General features: G+C 45.5%; 1 protein-coding gene across 1 annotated transcript in view; it reads right to left on the minus strand.

The window, feature by feature from the left end:
• LOC144672001 (uncharacterized) overlaps positions 1 to 19,800 on the minus strand; it is a 50,673-nt gene that overhangs the window by 26,208 nt on the left and 4,665 nt on the right. The window contains exons 2-4 of the mRNA XM_078533936.1: positions 9,708 to 9,896; positions 8,839 to 8,870; positions 4,714 to 5,562 (exon numbers count right to left, since the gene is read on the minus strand). Coding sequence (XP_078390062.1) covers positions 4,714 to 5,562; positions 8,839 to 8,870; positions 9,708 to 9,895 — 1,069 coding nt within the window. The 5' untranslated portion in view covers position 9,896. The remainder of the gene's footprint in view (positions 1 to 4,713; positions 5,563 to 8,838; positions 8,871 to 9,707; positions 9,897 to 19,800) is intronic.

Consider the following 19,800-nt stretch of genomic DNA (forward strand, 5'->3'; position numbering starts at 1 on the left):
AAGGAAGGTGATATTTATGCTGAGAGGTGCAGGCAAGGCTAGAATACTGAATGCGTAATTTGCTAAGAGTGTTTAATATGGCAAAGGATGCTGACAAAAATACTGGTGGAAACGAAGACGGTAGAGATAATGGATGGGGTGAAGATTAATGGGCAGAATGCCCTGGGATCGCTGACAAGATTTTGAATGGAAAAAGTCACCAGGTCTGGATGACTTGCATCCCAGGGCATTCAAGGAAGTGGGACTGAAAAGAGCAGAAGGGCTTGTCATAATCTTCCAATCTTCCTTGACATGGGGGAGATGCCAGAGGATCAGAGGGTAGCAAATTTGACTTACTTGTTGAAGGGTGCAAGACATTCTTAGTAACCACAGGTCAGTCCATTTAAAACCGGTGGTGGGGAAGGTTTCAGAAAGAATAACCAGAGAGAAAAAAAATCAACAGGCACTTGGAGAGGTGAGAGTTAATTAAGGAAAGCCAGCATGGATTGTAAAAGGCAGATTGTGCTCGACTAATCTAATTAAATTGTTTGATCAAGTAACAGAGAAGGTTGAGGAAGGGTGGATGTTGTTTATATGGGTCTAAATAAATCATTTCACAAATTACCATATAAAAGTCTGGTGAACAAAATTGAGACTCATGGAAAAGGCGGGTCAATATCAGCTTGGATAAAAAAATTTGGCTTTAGGGCAGAAAACATCAAGTCACGGGAAATAGTTGTTTTCCATATTGGACAATGCCAGGCAGTGGAGCAATTGCACAGTTCTAAAGAGTGTGCTGGGACAGAAGGATCTGGGGTTTCATGTGTATAGATCTTTGATAGTATCAGGGTATATTGAGATTGTGATTAGCAGGGTATTTGGAATCTTCGGCTTTGCACAGAGAGGTATTCAGTGCAGGGAAGTTATGTTGAACCATTGCTCTGGTTCAGTCACCACACTGCATCCAGTTCTGCTCACCACACTTTAAGAAGAATGTGAAGGTTAGAACAATAGAAAAGTTACAGCACAGAAGGAGGCCATTCGGCCCATCTTGTCCATGCCAGCCCGAGGACACCCAGGTGCCCTTTCTCATCCCATCTTCCTGCACCCGGCCCATAACCCTGCAGCTTACAGCATTTTTGGTGCAGATCCAGGTACTTTTTAAAAGAGTTTAGAGTTTCTGCCTCTACCACCAACTTGGGCAGCGAATTCCAGACACCCACTACCCTCTGCATAAAAAAGTTTTTCCTCATGTCCCCCCTACACCTTCTGCCACTTATCTTGAATCTATGTCCTCTGGTTCTAGAATTCTCCATCAAGGGAAACAATTTTATCCTGTCCACTCTATCTATTCCCCTCATAATTTTGTACACCTCAATCAAGTCACCTCTCAGCCTTCTTTGTTCTAAGGAAAATAACCCCAACCTATCCAATCTCTCCTCATAGCTGCACTTTTTTTAAACCCTGGCAACATTCTTGTAAACCTCCTCTGCACTCTCTCCAGAGCTATTACATCCTTCCTGTAATGTGGTGACCAGAACTGCACACAATACTCCAGTTGTGGCCTCACCAGTGTTTTATACAATTCCAACATTATATCCTTACCTTATTCTATACCTCTGCCAATGAAGGAAAGCATTCCATATGCCTTCTTTACAACCTTGTCTACTTGAACTGCTGCCTTCAGGGACCTGTGTACTTGTACGCCAAGATCTCTCACTTCATCTACCCCTCTTAGTATATTCCCATTTATTTTGTAATCCCTGTAACTGTTTGACCTCCCTAAATGTATGACCTCACACTTCTCTATGTTAAAATCCATCTGCCGCTTTACCGCCCACTCCACCAACCCATCCTTGAGAGAGTACAGATTTACCACAATCATTCTGGAGAGCAGGCAATTTAGCTACAAGTTTTGGTCTGGGGAGCTGGAGCTTTACCCTTGGCGTAACAGAGATTGAAGGGAGAAATGATAGATTATGACAGGTTCAGATGAGGTAGACAAAGAAAAACTCTTTGTATTCGCTGATGGTACAGGGACTACCATAGAAAAGTTATGGCACAGAAAGAGGCCATTCAGCCCATCTTGTCTGTGCTAAGGGCAGGTGGAATGTACTGTTTGAAGAAACTGCCCCGAATACACTCTTTGAACTCACGTTCCAGGCTACCTTGCCAATTTGATTCACCTAATCTACGTTTAGATTAAAGTCACCCATGATTATAGCCATACCTTTTTTTACGCATCCCATTTATTTCTTGCTGTATACCCTGTCCTACCATATAACTATTCTTAGGGGCCTATGGGCTACTCCCACAAGTGACCTCTTACCTTTACTATTTCCTACTTCTACCCAAACTGATTCTACATTTTGCTCTTCCGAGCACTTACGAATGACATCATTAAGTAACAGATCTACCCCAACACCTTCTCCGAGCTTCCTCTTTTTTTCGAAATGCCAAATATCCTTCAACATTTAGATTCCAGCCTTGGTCACCCTGCAACCATGTTTCTGTGATCGGTATCAGGTCATGCTTATTTATTACTGTCTCTACTAACAATTCATCCATTTTGTTATGAATGCTGTGCTCATCTAGATATAGAGCCTTTAAACTTTGTCTTTTTGCACTCTCATAGCCTTAATTGCTGGTGTAATCTTAAATTTGTCCTCTCTGTTCCTTCTTCACACACCCTGGTTATCATTATCCAAATCACTACTCTGCTCCATTACCTCGTTGTTTCCCTTTGATTTACTGCGTCTTCTCTCGCATGATCCCTTCCCCCACTATTTAGTTTAAAGCCCTCTTTCCCACCCTAGTTATACAACTCCCCAGAACACTAGTCCCAGCATGGTTCAAGTGAAGCCTGTCCCAGTGGTGCAGCTCCCAATTTCCCCAGTAATAGTGACACTGCCTCATGAATTGAATCCCATTTCTCTCACAATAGTCTTTGAGTCACACATTCATCTCTCTAACCTCATTTACCGTACACCCATTTGCTCATGGGTCAGATAATTATCCAGAGAACCTTTGAGGTTCTGCATTTTAATTGAACCCCTAGCTGCTCATAATTCCTAAGCAGAACCTCTTTCTTCGTCCCATCTGTGTCACTGGTACCAAAGTGGACCATGACAACTGAATTCTCGCCCTCCCACTGCAAGTTCCTCTCCAGTCCCAAGCAGATGTCTCGAACCCTTGCACTGGGCAGGCAACACATACGTCTGGACTATAGCTCTCGGCTGCAGAGCGCTGTGTCTATCCCTCAAACTATACTGTCCCCTACTACCCCAACATTCCTTGTAACACCCCACCGCTTGGATGGTTTCTTGTACCATAATGCCATGGTCAGTTTGCTCATCCAGCCTGCAGCCCCCACTCTTATCCAAACAGACTGAGACAACCTCAAACCGACTGGACAATTACAAGGCCAAAGCTCCTCCAATTCTACCTCATGCCTGCCTCACTCACAGACACAACCTCCTGACCTCTGACCAATCAGAAGACCCTATGCTAAGGGGTGTGACTGCCTCCTGGTGTGAATGGAGTCAGTAGCTGGGAAATGGAGTTTGAATTGGGGACCGAAAACACTGGCTTCAGTCTTCCCAATATTTAATTGAAGGAATGAGTAAAGTAAATCTACAATGTCCCCATCAAAAATTCCCAGGACAGGTACAGCATGGATTAGATACAGAGTAAATCTCTCTTTACACTATTCCAACAAACACACCCAGGGATGTACAGCACAGGTTGGGCATGGTAGCCCCCTCTGTTGAGATCAGTACAGTTGGAGAATAGGAATAAAGGTGTCAGAAAATGCTGGTGGGAGCAGTTTACAAACCCCCTAATGGTAGTTCTACCTTTGGACAGAGCTTTAACCAAGAAATAATTGGAGCTTGTAACAGAGGCTTGTGGGGAATTAGTAGCCCTTGATGTTTTGCGCAACATATACTGCCCATTGTCTGGAAGAATGACTGGAATAGGTGAAAGAGGTAGTTATAAAAAGTGATTGGGAATATGGGTGGGATCTTACTGGATTTGCATTTGTGATAGGTCGGTACATTTTCTTGCTGCTGATTTGCTCTTTTCAGAGCAAATTTTCTTTATTGTATAACTGTAAACTCGTCTTACTCAATGTTAAGAATAAGGAAGTCTAACTATAATTGCATAGGGCTTTGGTGAGGCTACACCTGGAATACTGTGCGTAGTTTTGGTCTCCATATTTATGGAAGGATATACTTGCATTAGAAGCAGTACAACAAAGGCTCACTACATTGGTGCCTGAGATCAGAGTGTTGTCCTACGGGGCTGAGCAAATTGAGCTTTTATTCTCTAGAGTTTAGAAGATATGGCATGTAACCTCATTGAAATATACAAGACCCTGAAGGGGCTTGACAGGGTTCACACCGAGAGGTTGTTTCTGCTGGCTGGGGAATCGACAACAGGAGGCACAGTCTCAGGTTAAGCAGTTAATCATTTAAGACAAAGATGAGGAGAAACGTCTTCACTCAAAGGGTTGTGAATCTTTGGAATTCTCTATCCCAGTGAGTTGTGATGGGCAGATTTTATGATCTGTCAGGGAGTCAAGGGATATGGGGAGGGGATGGGAAAATGGAGTTGAGGCAGAAGATCAGCCAGCAGTGCGTTGACTGACTGAATATGCTCAACCATCCACATTCCAGCCCCTATTTATTCTCTTCTTGCCATGTGAAATAGCCTGTTTCTTGATAACGTCCTTACCTGGTGACGCTCCTGCTTTCCTGGATCCTGGACGTGGTTCCTCATCTGTGGCCGAGTCTGACTCACACACCAGCTGCATGGTGTCCAGACTGCTTGCAGGGCCCATATCAGTGCATTTCCTTAGAGCAGAGTGCTTACTGTTTGGCCCAGTGTCACTGAGCTTTGCTATCTCCTTCACAGGGGGCCGACAGTTCCCCAAATGGCCGCACTCTTGCTTGTTCCTTGTTCTCCGGCTGCCCAATGTCGGAGATGTGGAATTGTGACTGTGAACAGATGATGGATGCTGGGATGTGGGGTAACCACTTGAGCTCAGTGCTGCTGCGATTTCACAGTCACCCCCTACCTCACCACCGATACCCTTTGACCCCTGCAGTGGCCTCTCGTGACCCAATGCAGTCCTCCTCTGGCTTGAATCGCTCTCGCTGCCTGGCTCCGACACACTGCTGCTCTCTGACGCCAAGCTCCGTGGATCCCGCTCCACCTTTACGGTCCCCTCCAGAGGGAGCCCAGTGGGTGCTCGGAGGTAGTGCCCACTCTCAGGAGGGTCCCCATGCCCAGTGGAGCTGCACTGAGCTCGCTCACAGTTTCTGGTCCTGCTCCTGGTCCTTGCCATAACACCACGGTCTGGGATGGTCCGAGTACTTGCAAGCAGTAACCACGGGTAAGAGTGGCCTGCAATACACTCCCAGACCGCCGTCAGAGACCCTCCTGAACGCTCCAACACAACAGACTTCAGGTCGGGAATGAAGCCACACTCCTGGCTGTGATCATGTGACCAGATCACAAGCTGCCGTAAGGCGTCGCTCGAGGTACGAAGCACATTGAAATCCTCACCTGCGTCACTGGGCCCTGAACAGAGAAAGGCAGTCGTTCACACACAAATAGATACACAAACATTAACGTATACTCAGAGACAGCTAAAGACTTTATGTTGTGTGGCAATTCCACCATGCTGAATAGATAGATTCAGAACAGATCTAGGAGCTCAAAAATGGGCACTACAGGTCATCAACAGCAGAATTATTCTACCACAATGTGTAATCTCATGGCCTGGCAAATCCCTCATTTTACCATTACCATCAAAGCAGGGATCAACTCTGATTCAATAAGGCATGCAGATCAGGCCAGGAGCAGCACCATGCATACTTAAAAATCAGGTAAAACCTAAACCTAGTGAAGCTACAACACAGAACTAAATACATGTTAAACAATGGAAGCAGCATGCGATGGACAGAGCTACAACTAAAGGATCAGGTCAAAACTCAACGGTCCTGCCAGATCTAGACCACAACCAACTGTAGGAGGAGGCTCAACAAATATCCCATCCTCAATGATGGGGGAGCTCAGCACACCAGTGCAAAAGATATGGCTGATGCACTTGCAACAATCTTCAACTACATGTGCCAAATAGACAATCCTTCTCGGTCTCCTCCTAAGGTCCCCAGCATCACAGACTCCTGTCTTTAGCCAATTCAATTCAAACAGCTCAAGGCACTGGATACTGCAAAGGCTATGGGGCCTGACAACATTCCAGCGACAGTGCTGAAGGGTTGTGTTCTGTGTTCTTGAACTTAGACCATCTGTTCCAGTACAACTGCAACATTGGCATTGATCCGGCAATGTGGAAAATTGCCCATGTATTTCCTGTCCCTAAAAAAGCAGGACAAATCCAACCCAGCCAATTACACCTCAGCAGTCTACTCTCAATTATCAGTGAAGTGATGGAAGGTGCCATCAAAACCTCAAGTGGCGCTTACTCAGCAATAACATGCTCACTGATGCTCAGTTTGGGTTCCATCAGGGCCACTCGGCTCCTGACTCTGTTTACAAGCTTGGTCCAAACATGGACACCAGAGCTCAACTCAAAAGGTGAGAATGATTGCCCATGACATCAAGGCACAATTTTAACAAGCATGGCCTCAAGCAGTCCTAGCAAAATTGAAATAAAAGCTGTGATGCCCAGAACTGCTCATAGTACTCCAGTTGTGGTCTAACCAAGGTTTTGTATAACTTAAGCAGAACTTTTACCCCTTTGCATTGTATTCCTCAGTCTCTTCCAACTCCACTATTTCTACCGTTTATAGCTTTTCCTCATTTAGAAAGTACATGGATTTATCCTTGTTAGGTGGTGGTGGTGGCATAGTGGTCTTGTCACTGGATTGGTACTCCAGAGGCCCAGGGTAATGCTCTGGGGTCTAGGGTTCGAATCCCACCACGGCAGATGGTGAAATTTGAATTCAATAAAAATATGGAATTAAAAGTCTGATGATGACCATGAAACCATTGCCAATAGTTGTAAAAACCCATCTGCTTCACTAATGTCCTTTAGGGAAGGAAATCTGCCGTCCTTACCTGGTGTGGCACTCATGTGACTCCAGACCCACAGCAACATGGTTGACTCTTAACTACCCTCTGAACAAGGGCAATTAGGGATCGGCAATAAATGCTGGCCTAGCTAGCGACGCCCACATCCCATGGGCTACTTCCTACCAAAATATATCACTTCACACTTCCCTGCACCAAATTTCATCTACCAAGAGTCCTCTTGGGAGTCTATGTCCATCTTCCACACAGTTCCAAGTTTGGTGCAATCTGCAAATTTTGAAATTCTGACCTGCATATTCAAGTCTAGGTCATTAATACAGATCAAGAGAAGCAGTGGTCCTTGCAACAATCCCAGGAGAACCCCAATGTATATCCACGTCCACTTCAAAAACAACCTTTCACCACTACTTGTCACTCAGCCATATTCATATCCAGGCTGCCAATGTCCTTTTTATCCCATGATCTTAAATTTCGTTGCAAGCCTCTTATGTTCACACAGTGCAAAAGAGGCCCTTCAGCCCATCGAGTCTGCACCGACACGTGAGAAACACCTGACCTACCTACCTAATCACATTTACCAGCACTTGGCCCATAGCCTTGAATGTTATGACGTGCCAAGTGCTCATCCAGGTACGTTTTAAAAGGATGTGAGGCAACCCGCCTCCACAACCCTCCCAGGCAGCGCATTCCAGACCGTCACCACCCTCTGGGTAAAAAAGTTTTTCCTCACATCCCCCCTGAAACTCCTGCCCAAGGTGTTGCACTTCATCAAACACCTTTTGGTGTTAACTGTATATCAGTTGTGTTTAATGAAACGCAGATGGAGTGCAATAATTGGGGGCTCACTTGAGCACAAATAAAGAGACACTTATATGTGGGGAGGTTGAGTTAAGAAGCTGTAACATTTTAATCTGTAAATAACATGGGTGAAAATGAGCCCCAAGTATCATTGTTCACCAACTGGGCTTTCTGGAGTGAAACTCCTTCAAGTCCATGAGCACAGCATCAAACAGATTAGTCTCATCAATCCTCCATTAGTCAAACAACTCAATTCTATTAAACACAGGGTGTCCTGAACAAATCCACGATGACTTTCCTTAAATAATTCACATTTGTCCAAGTAACCGTAGTAACTGTTAATTTTGTCCTGGATTATCATTTCTAGCAGCTTTCCCACCACCGAGATTCCTTATATCCTTACTTGAGCACAAGGGAATCTCGAGAACATTGGGAGACCAGTTCAGGCATCTGAAATGATATAATCTATTTCTTTCAAAAGACTGAAATTGATAAAGATGTGGCCCTGGGAATTTCTCATTCTTCAATGCCATTATTTGCTTCATGACTGTTATTTTGATTGCATTAATTTTAGTGAGATCCAATCCCAAATTCAATCTTAACCTATTTGGGGCTTATGGCATGTTGCCCTCTTCTGCTGTAAACGTTGACATCAAGTCATTATTCAACACATCCACCCTTTCCTTATTTTCACTGATAATAATCACAGTTAGCAGTTCTTAACAGCCCAAATTGCTCTTGACATTTCTCTTTGTTTTAATACAATCCTAAAAAAAAGTGTTTTGATTTTGGTATTTCTTGCTAACTGTCTTAACACCCTGTCATTCTTTGTTTGTATTGAAGAGCAAGGGGGAGTGAGGAAGGGGGGGAAAGAGTGGTGGGGGGAGTGGAAGAGGGTGGTGGTGTGGGGGGGAGGGAGAGAGGAGGAATGTAGGAAAGGGACTGAAAGAGACAGGAAACAAAAATAAAGTGTCTCCTCCCACAGGAAGCACCATTACCAACCTGAACCACTCTCAGGGGATTTGGAGGCATAACTGTAGGAACAAAACAAAAATACACAATTAGCAGGATCAAAAAAACAGAAAAGGATGAATAAAAAGTCACATATTTCCTGTACAGAAAAATAGACAGATAATCAATACCAGCCTGAACTACTTCAGAATTCAAAATCATGACTAGAGTCCCACTATACAGTGCCACATCACTGTTTCAAGTCTCAACATACAGTGTGGTACATCACTGTCTCAAGTCTCAACATACAGCGTGTACACGACTGTCTCAGTCTCAATAGACGTTGCACTGCATCACTTTCTCAGTCTCAATATACAATGTGGTACATCACTGACTCAGTCCCAAAATACATTGTGGTACATCACTGTCTCAGTCCCAAAATACATTGTGGTACATCACTGTCTCAGTCCCAAAATACATTGTGGTACATCACTGTCTCAGTCCCAAAATACATTGTGGTACATCACTATCTAATTCCTAATATACACAGCAGACAGTAGCGGGAGCTTTACTCTGTATCAAGCCCCATGCTGTACCTGCCCTGTGTGTGTTTGGGGGACAGTGCAGAGGAAGCTTTATTCTGTATCTAACCTCATGCTGACCTGTCCTGGGAGTGTTTGATGGGGACAGTGTAGAGGGAGCTTTATTTTGTATCTAACCCCATGCTGCAACTGTCCTGCGAGTGTTTCAATGGAAAGTGCAGAGAGAGATTTACTCTGTGCCTATTTTGTTGTGCTTGATGGGATCAGGATGATCCAACATTGTCAATAATAGAAGCAAAAGTCTTGAGGAACACAAGATCGGAAAGATCAATAGGATCATTTTGATGATGTGAGCAGACCTTTGATCGCTGACAGTACCTGTCGAGGAGAAACTTAGCAAAGTCGGAATGTAAGTGAAATCCCAGCTGGTCCTTGACATTGCACCACTGCTCCAGGTGAGTGCCCAGGCGGATGCGTGATTTGCTCCTCCTGGCATCCAGTTCCTTGCGTTTCTGTCGCCTGACATCTTCAGATGCCCGGTGTCGCGACGGCTTCCGATCCTCCATCCTGCAGCAAAAGGAGACACAGTGGCATCAGGCCAACCCTCAGCCATTTACAATTCTCAGACCCATCCCTCTAATGCTGGAACTCTAATGCCTGTTCCACACAGGAGGCAAGTCAACCTGTGTGGAGGTGTCAAACCTCCCTGCTTACTCACCCACTGCTGAGCCAATAAGCATCAGCTGCAGCTCAGCATGGAACAAACTCACAACACTTCAGAAAGTGAAGTGTTCAAGGCCCATTCTAACAACCTCCATTGTGACTTATACCAACAATCCCAATGCAAGGGTGTAAAAGTTGTGATGAGACATTAAATGGGAGCGTTTCTGAACACAAAGGAGGAAGGAAAAGGTCCCGTGACCCCATTTTCAAGAAGGGCAGGGGCAACCAGGCCAATCCTCAGCTCTTAATGGCATATGAAAACTGAATTTTTAATGCATTTTTCATGTCAATCATGAGCATCAAGGGCTCCAAGAACTCCTGCAAGCATCTCTTATTCTGGCAACACAGAGATTCCAATCAAAACAAAAAGGATTTCAAATTCATAGGAAGGTAAAATAGCCAATATCACCAATCCCTCCACTTCATCACTGTGTCTCTGATCAGACAGTAAACTCCCAATCCCCTCCGGCACTGAGTCCCCTTGTGAAGCGTTTTGTCACTTCTTAACAATTAAGAATACAAACACAGCTATCTGCTGCTGAACTCCAACTTCAAGTATGGAAAACAGAAGGTTCCTTTATTCCTTATTCTCCACCAGAGGGCAATGCATTTGGGACTTAGCACACCCTATTGGTAGGTTTTATGTAACAATTTTTTCAAACTAAAATGTCCTTTTACAAAAAAATCATAAACATTAAACACAAACAACACATCTCTTCCCCCTTCAGCCAGGAACAAATTGGTGAGGTGGTTTGCAGATTCGCTTTTGTCTAGAAAGGACTGTTGGCTTAGGTATCTCAGTTTGTTTGCAAAGAAATGGAAGGTTCTGCTGTTCCACTTGCTCCTGTTCAGGTTCAACAGTTGCAGCTACATGCGCCCTAGGTTTGTCAGTTGAATCAGGTCAGATTTCACCAACTGGAGCAGCTGTTTCCCAGAAATCTTCCACTATGACTGAAGATCCCTGGAAATTTGGTTCCTTGGATTTGGCTTCTCCAATCTGGTAAGTATGTCTCTTCCAGATGCTAACATCATAGGTCAGTGGTCCTCGACGCTTGATGATTCTTCCCAGGAGCCACTTTGGTGTTCCACAGAAATTTCGGACACAAACAGACTGATCCAGATTAAACTCTCAAGCTGGTTTACATGTGTCTTGTGATCTTTTCTGATCAAGGTGCCTTGATCTTTCCTTTGAAATCCAGACATAGCAAATCCATCCTGGCATGCAGTCATCTTCCAAACATCAGCTCAGCAGGGGATACGCCGGCTTTTGAATGTGGAGTGTTATGATACATTATCAAAAAGTTCTTCAGCTTCAACTTCCAAACTGTTTGCATCCTCCCCTTCAATATGTCCGTTTTGAATGTCTGGACAAAGTGTTCTGCTTCATCATTTTAGGATGGGTGGTAAGGCCAGATGAGAATCTGCTTGATCATACTGTTTTTCAGGAATGTTTGAAATTCACATGATGTGAACTGTGTGCCATTGTCAGACACAATCTGCTTTGGCAATCCAAAAGTAGTGAACACATTCCGGAGAACATCAATGGTCTTTGTTGAAGTAGTTGACTTCATGGCAGTAACATGAGGCCACTTTGTGTGGGCATCCACCACAATCAGGCACGTATGTCCCAGAAGCGCTCCAGCACTTCATAAGTTCATATGAAGTCTCTGCCATGGGTGGTCAGACCAAGCCCAAAGATGTAATGCGGCAGGTGCAGGAGAAGATTTCATTTCTTGGCATGGAAGGCAATCACTGACCATGCCTTCGATGTCTTTATCCAGATGTAGCCACCATACATGTAAATGAGCTAATTCTTTCATTTTGACAATTCCCATGTGACTGAGGTGAAGTTCTTCCAACACTCGTGTTTGGAATTTTGGAGGAATAACATCTCTGATTCCCCATAACAAACAACCATGTTGCAGAGTCAACTCGAATCTACGCATGTAGTAAGGTTTATGCTCAGTAGTCTCTTCTTGAGGTACACACCAACCTTTCTGTGTAGACAGGTAAGCTTTTAAGAGCACAGCATCCCTGTGTTTTAAGTCAAATTTGATCCGCTTTAACAGGTAACATGTCTACCTGGTTCACATTGAAAGCAGCAACTTCACTTCGGGTTGTGGAAACCTAAGTCTGGAAAGTGAATCCACATTTCCATGATTCTCAGTGGAGCGAAATGTAATTTCGTACTGGTAAGCAGATAAGATCAGTGCCCACCTTCACAGGCGTGCAGTGGCAAGTGTCGGGGTTTATGACTTCGGGCTAAGCAACCAGGTCAAAGGCTTGTGTTCTATAATTAATGTGAATGTACACCCATACAAATATTGGTGGAACTTCTTGACTCCATAGTCCAAGAGCTTCCTTCTCAATTTGGACATAATTTTGTTCTGCATTGGACAATGTGTGTGAGGCGTATGCAATGGGCCTTTCCACTGCCATCAGGCAATGTGTCAGAGATGACAGCTCCAACACTATATTCAGATGCATCACAAGCCAGGCTGACAGGTAACTTTCCATTGAAATGTGCCAAGACTTTAGCAGAAGTGAGCTCTTGCTCAAGTTCCTAGAAACTTTCCTAACAGACCAATCCCATTTTGCATTCTTCTTCAGCAGATTATTGGTAGCCAAATTGGAAATGAACTTGCCATGGTAATTCACAAGTCCCAACAACGAATGAAGCTCCTTAACATTTTTGGGCTGAGGTGCATTTACCACTGCCTCCACCTTTCTGGGTGAGGTTGAGAGACCAGTTTCGTCGATCACATGTCCCAGGTACTCCACTGAGGGCTCCAGGGGTGAGCATTTAGATTTCTTACAGCGGATGCCGTATTTTTCCAGTCTACGCAGGACCCTGCCTAGGTTCTCTAAATGAGTGGGGAGGCTTTTCCCAGTGATGAGCATGTCATCTTGGAAGCAGATTACAGCATGCACGCCCTGCAGTATTTTGTCCATGGCCTGCTAGAATAAGATTGATGATGATGCAATTCCAAATGGTATTAGTATAGATCTCTGTGTGCTGATGGTTGTATACTTCTGGAATCTTCACTCAGGTGCATTTGCAAAAATGCCTGTGATAGGTCAAGCTTTGTGAATAATTCACCTCCATTCAGAGCAGCAAACAGGTCCTCAATTTTGAGTATTCCAGGAAAGGATTAATGGCGATTTTATAGTCACCACATATCCTGATAGACCCGTCATCCTTCATTACTGGGACTATTGGAGCTGCCCATTCTGCATAATCAGCTTTCTCAATTATCTGAGAGTTTTCAAGTCATTTTAGTTCCTGCTCGATTTTCTGTTGCCTTGTGTACGGAACTGAACGTGAGAACCTTGGAGAAGCTTTGGCCTTCACAGCAAGTTTGGCTGCAATGTCTTCAATAATTCAAAGACCTTCTTTGAAGACATTAGCATACTTGCCTAACAAGGACTGCAACATAGGGTTGCAATGCACTTCATTTATCTTATTCCAGTTCAGCCAAATTTCTTTTAGCCAGTTCCTGCCCATAAGCAATGAAGAATCTCCTTTCACAATGATAAGTGGCAATCTTGCTATTTGATCTCCATATTTAGCCTGAACGGACAATTTTCCAAGTATATTCACAGGCTCACCAGTGTAGGTGCTAAGCTGGAGGAGGGTTTTCTCCAATGGGCATTTCTTGAAACTTTTCTCCCATGTCTTCCCTGAAGCAATAGAAACAGATGTTCCTGTGTCAACCTCCATTTTAACTATTTTAGCATTGAAGGCAATGCCAACTTTTAGTCCTTTATCCAATTTCAGAATTGCTCTTCTGCGATCTCGCTGTTAGTTTCACTTTCTGCCTCGTCTGGACTCTCATGACTTTTGTACTTCGCTTCCAAGTAATGCGTCTTTTTCAATTGCCTGTTCATTTTCAAGCGCGACTTGTCTGTATGCTCGGGATGCCCTTTTCTTAGGGGTATTGCTTTACTGTGATCAGCCTTTGATCTACATGCATGTTGTGCGTGTCCTTTTTTTCCCCACAGCAGCGACAATCAACGGATTTCCATTTACAGGCTTCTGCATTATGCCCTATTCCATTACAGCGTTAACATGTTTGAAAGCGAGCATGCCCTGACTTCAATATTTTAACTTTGGCATTGTTAGAATGCGCTATCAAATCTCCAGCTCATTTCTCTGCCATTTCTATGCTTTGCGCAATCTAAAACACTTTCTTCAGTGTCAGCTTTTGGCCCCGCTAACAATCTACACCGAATTCTTTAATTTCTTAGTCAACTAACCAAACGATCTCGCAACGCTCCTTCTAGGTAACCTTTAAAGTCGCAATGTTCCACTAATTTTCTCAACCTAGCCAGGAACTGGGAAACAGACTCACTTTCATACTGTTCTCTTCGGTGAAACTTGAATCTCGGCAATAATTGCTGGACTGGGATCGAAGTGCTTTTTTAAAATGTCCACTAGCTCTTCAAAGTTTTTATCTGCTGGCTTGTCAGGAGCAATGAGATTTCTCAGTAAACTAAGATTTTTCATTACAATGACTTTAAGAAACACTGAGGCCTACTTTTCCTCTTCAATCTCATACGTAATGCAAAACTGTTCCATTTGCTCGACATAAACTACAAAGTCCATAGTAGTTGGATCAAAAGCCTCTCATGACCCTAATAAACATGATCCCATCCTCATCGCCATTTGAAGTGTTTTGCCACTACTTAACAATTAAGAATACACACAGCTTCTGAACTCCAACTTCAAGCATGAAAAACAGAAGGTTCCATTATTCCTTATTCTCAACCGAAGGGCAACATATCCGGGACTTTGTACACCCTACCGGCAGGTTCTATATAACAATTACTTTTAATTAAAATGTCCTTTTACAAAATAGGATAAACATTAAACACACACATCACAGCTGATTACAGGTTAACTCCAAATCCGCTCCATCACTGTCCCCCTGAACACAGGGTAAAGTCCTAATCCCCTCCGTCACTGTGTCTCTGATCACAGGGTAAAGTCCCAATCCCCTCCGTCACTGTGTCTGATCACAGGGTAAACTCCCAACCCCCTCCGTCACTGTGTCCGCGATCATACAGCAAACTCGCAATCCCCTCTGTCACTGCATCCCTGACCACAGGGTAAACACTCAACCCCTCCATCGCTGCGTCTCTATCACAGGGTAAACTCCCAGTCCCCCTCATCACTGTGTCCCTAATCAGAGGGTGAACTCCCAATCCCCTCCATCACTGCGTCCCTGATCACAGGGTTAAGTCCCAATCCCCTCCATCACTGCGTCCCTGATCACAGGGTTAAGTCCCAATCCGCTCCGTCACTGTCTGATCAGAGAGTAAACTCCCAAATCCCTCTGTCATTGTCTCTCTCTCAGCACAGAGAAAACTCCCAATCCACTCCATCACTGTGTCCCTGATCACATGGTAAACACTCAATCCCCTCCATTGCTGTGTCAGTGATCACAGGGCAAACTCCCAATCCCCTCTATCACTGTCTCTCTGATCACAGGGTGAACTCCGAATCCCCTCTGTCACTGTGCCCCTGACCACAGAGTAAACTCCCAATCCCCTCCATCACTGTGTCTCTCATCACAGGGTAATCTACCAATCCCCTGCGTCACTGCACCTCTGATCAATGAGTCAACTCCCAATCCCATCCATAACTGTGTCTCTGATCACAAGATAAACTCCCAATCTCCTCCATCAGTGTCTCTCTCATCACAGGGTAAACTCCCAAACCCCTCTGTCACTGTGTCCCTAATCACAGGGTAAACACCCAATTCTCTGGGTCATTGTGTCTGAGATCACAGGGTAAACTCCGAACCCTTCCGTTACTGCATCCCCGATCACAAGGTAAACAGCCAATCCCTTCCATCCCTGTCCCTAATCACAGGATAAACTCGCAATCCCATCCGTCACTGTGCCCCTGATCACAGGATAAACGCCCAATCCGCTCTGTCAATGTCTGTCACATCAGAGGGTAAACTCCCAATCCCCTCTATCACTGTCTCTCTGATCACAGGGTAAACTCCCGCTCCTCTCCATCACGGTGTCTCCCATGACAGGATAAATTCCCAATCCCCTCCTTCACTGTGTACCTGATCACATGGTAAACTCCCAATCCTCTCCATCACTGTCTCTCTGATCACAGGGTAAACTCCGAATCCCATCAACCACTGTGTCCCAAATCCGAGGGCAAACTCCCAATCCCCTCCGTCACTGTGTGTCTGATCACAGAATAAACTCCCAATCTGCTCCGTCACTGTGTCTCTGATCAGAGGGCAAACTCCCAATCCCCTCCATCATTCTGTCCCTGATGAAAAGTTAAACTCCCAACCCCTTCAGTCCATTTGACTCTGAACATAGGGTCAGCTCCCAATCTGCTCCGTCACGGTGTCTCTGATCACAGGAAAAACTCCTAATCCCCTCCTTCACTGTCTCTCTGAACCAAGGGTAAACTCCCAATCCCCTCCATCACTGTTTCTCTCATCACTGGATAAACTCCCAATCCCCTCTGTCACTGTGTCCACGATCACACTGCAAACTCCCCTTGGTCACTGCATCCCTGATCAAAGGGTAAGCACACAATCCTCTCCGTCAATGTGTCTCTGACCACAGAGTAAACTCTCAATCCCCTTCGTCAGTGTATCTGATCCGAGGCTAAACTCCCACTCCCATCACTGTCGCTCCGATCACAGGGTAAACACCCAATCCCCTAGGTCATTGTGTCTCTGATCACAGGGTAAACTCCGAATCACCTCCATCACTGTGTCTCTGAGCACAGGGTAAACTCCAAATCCCCTCCGTCACTGTGTCTCAGATGGCTGGGTAAATTGCGAATCCCCTCCGTCACTGTGTCCCTGATAGCAGGGCAAACAACCAATCCTTTCAATCACTATGGCCCTAATCTGAGGGTAAAATCCCAATTCCCTCAGTCACCGTGTCCCTGATCACAGGGTAAACAGCCAATCCCTTTCATCCCTGTCTCTGATCACAGAATAAACTCCCAATCCGCTACATCAGTGTGTCCCCATCACATGGTTAAGTCCCAATCTGCTCCATAACTGTCTCTCTGATCACAGGGTAAACTCCCAATCCTCTCCATCACTGGGTGAACTCCGAATGAAACCCCACTGTCACTGCGTCCCTGATCACAGGGTAAACTCCGAATCTTCTCCATCACACTCTCTGATCAACGTGTAAACTCCCAATCCCCTCTATCGCTATGTCCGTGATTAGAGGATAAACACCCAATCCCCACCATCACTGTGTCTCTGATCACAGGGTAAACTTCCAATCCCCTCCGTCAATGTGTCCCTCATCACAGGGTTAAGTCCCAATCCACTCCGTCACTGTCTCCCTGAACAGAGGAGAAACTCCCAATCTGCTCCATTACTGTCAGTGTGTCCCTCATCACAGGGTAAATCCCAGTCCCCTCCGTCAGTGTCCCTGATGAAAAGGTAAACTCCCAATCCCTTCCGTCCCTGTAACTCTGATCATTGGGTCAACTTCCAATCCACTCTGTCACTGTCTCTCTGATCTGAGGATGAACTCCCAATCCCCTCCGTCACTGTCTCTCCGATCCGAGGGTAAACTCCCAATCGACTCCGTCACTCTGGCCCTGATCACTGGGTAAACTCCAAATCCCCTCCTTCACTGCATCCCAAATCACAGGGTAAACTCCGAATTCCCTCCATCATTGTGTCTGTGATCATAGGGTAAACTCCCAATCCCCTCCGTCTCTGTGTATCTGACATAGAGTAAACAGCCAATCCCTTCCCTCCCTGTCTCTGATCACAGGGTAAACCCCAATCCCCTTCGTCACTGTCTGTCTGATCCTAATCTCCTCTGTCACTGCATCCCTGATAACAGGGTAAACACACGATCCTATCAATCACCGTGTCCCAAATCCAAGGATAAACTTCCAATCCACTCCATCACTGTCTCTCTGATCAGAGGGTAAACTCCCAATCCCCTCCTTTACTGTCAGTCTGATCACAGGGTAAACTCCCAATCCTCTCCTTCACTGTGTCCCTGATAACAGGACAAATAATCAATCCCATCAATCACAGTGCCCCTAATCCAAGGGCAATCTCCCAATCCCCTCCATCACTGTGTCCCTGATAACAGGGTAAATAACAAATCCCATCAATCACAGTGCCCCTAATCCAAGGGTAATCTCCCAATCCCCTCCGTCACTGTGTTCTTGGTGAGAGGATAAAATCCCAACCCACTCCGTCACTGTCTCTCTGGTCAGAGGGTAAACTCCCAATCCCCTTCTTCACTGTCAGTCTGATCATAGGGTAAACTCTCAACCCCTTCCATCACTGTGACTCTGATCATACGGTCAACTCCCAATCTGCTCCATCACTGTGTCTCTGATCACAGGGAAAACTACCAATCCCCTCTGTCACTGTCTCTCTGATCCAAGGATAAACTCTCAATTGGCTCCGTCACTCTGTCCCTGATCACAGGGCTAAGTCCCAATCCCCTCCGTCACTGTATCACTCATGACAGGGGAAACTCCCAATCCCCTCCATCACTGTGTCTCTGATCACAGAGTAAACTCCCAATTTCCTCCACCAGTGTTTCTCTGATCTGAGGGTAAACTCCCAATCCCCTCCGTCATTGTTTCTCTGAACACAGGGTAAACTCCCAAACCCTTGCATCACTGTGTCTCTGATCACACGGTAAGCACCCAATCTCTTCCGTCATCGTGTCCCTAATCAGAAGGTAAACTCCGAATCTACGCCGACATAGTGTGTCTGATCACAGGATAAACTCCCAATACCCTCCATCACTGTGTCTCACATCACAGGGTAAACTCCCAATCCCCACTATCTCTGTGCCTCTGATCACTGGGAAAACTCAATCTCTCCTCCGTCACCGTGTCTGCACTCACAGGGAAAACTCCAAATCCCTTCCGTCACTGTGTCCCCTGATCACAGGGTGAACTCCCAATTCCCTCAGGCACTGTGCCTCTGATCACAGGGTAAACTCCCAATCCTCTCCGTCATTGTGTCCCTAATCAGAGGGTAAGTTCGAAATCTCCTCCCTCGCTGTCTCTCTGATCAGTGGGTAAACTCCCAATCCCCTCTGTCACCGTATCTCTGATCACTGGGTCAACTCAATCTCCCCTCCGGCACTGCGTCTCCAATCACAGGTTAAACTCCTAATCCCCTCCATCACCATTTCTGATTACACGGTGAACTCCCAATTCCCTCCGTCACTGTGAACCCTGATGACAGAGTAAATTCCCAATCCCCTCTGTCAATGTGCCTCCAATCACAGGGTAAACTCCCAATCCTCTCCGTCCCTGTGTCTCTGACCACAGGGTAAACCGCCAATCCCCTCCATCACTGTCCTCCTGATCACAGGGTAAAATCCCAATCCCCTCCTTCAGTGTCCCTGATCAAAGAATAAACTCCCAATATCCTGCGTCACTGCATCCTGCGTCAGAGAGTAAGCTCCCAATTCCCTCCATCACTGTGTCTCTGATCACAAGCTAAACTCCCAAACCCTTCCGTCACTGTAACCCCTGATCACAGGGTAAACTCCTAATCCCCTCTGTCACTGTGTCTGTGATCACATGGTGAACTCCCAATCCCCTCCATCACTATGTCTCCGATCACAGGACAAACTCCCAAGCCGCTCCACCACTGTGTCCCTGATCTCAAGGTAAACTCCCAATTCCCTCCTTCACTGAGCCCCCGATCAGATGTAAACACCTCGTTTCACCTGGTAACCGTCCCATTCCTCTCCTAAC

Source organism: Cetorhinus maximus, chromosome 35, assembly GCF_964194155.1.
Source record: "Cetorhinus maximus chromosome 35, sCetMax3.hap1.1, whole genome shotgun sequence".
In the NCBI taxonomy this organism is placed as follows: Eukaryota; Metazoa; Chordata; class Chondrichthyes; order Lamniformes; family Cetorhinidae; genus Cetorhinus; species Cetorhinus maximus.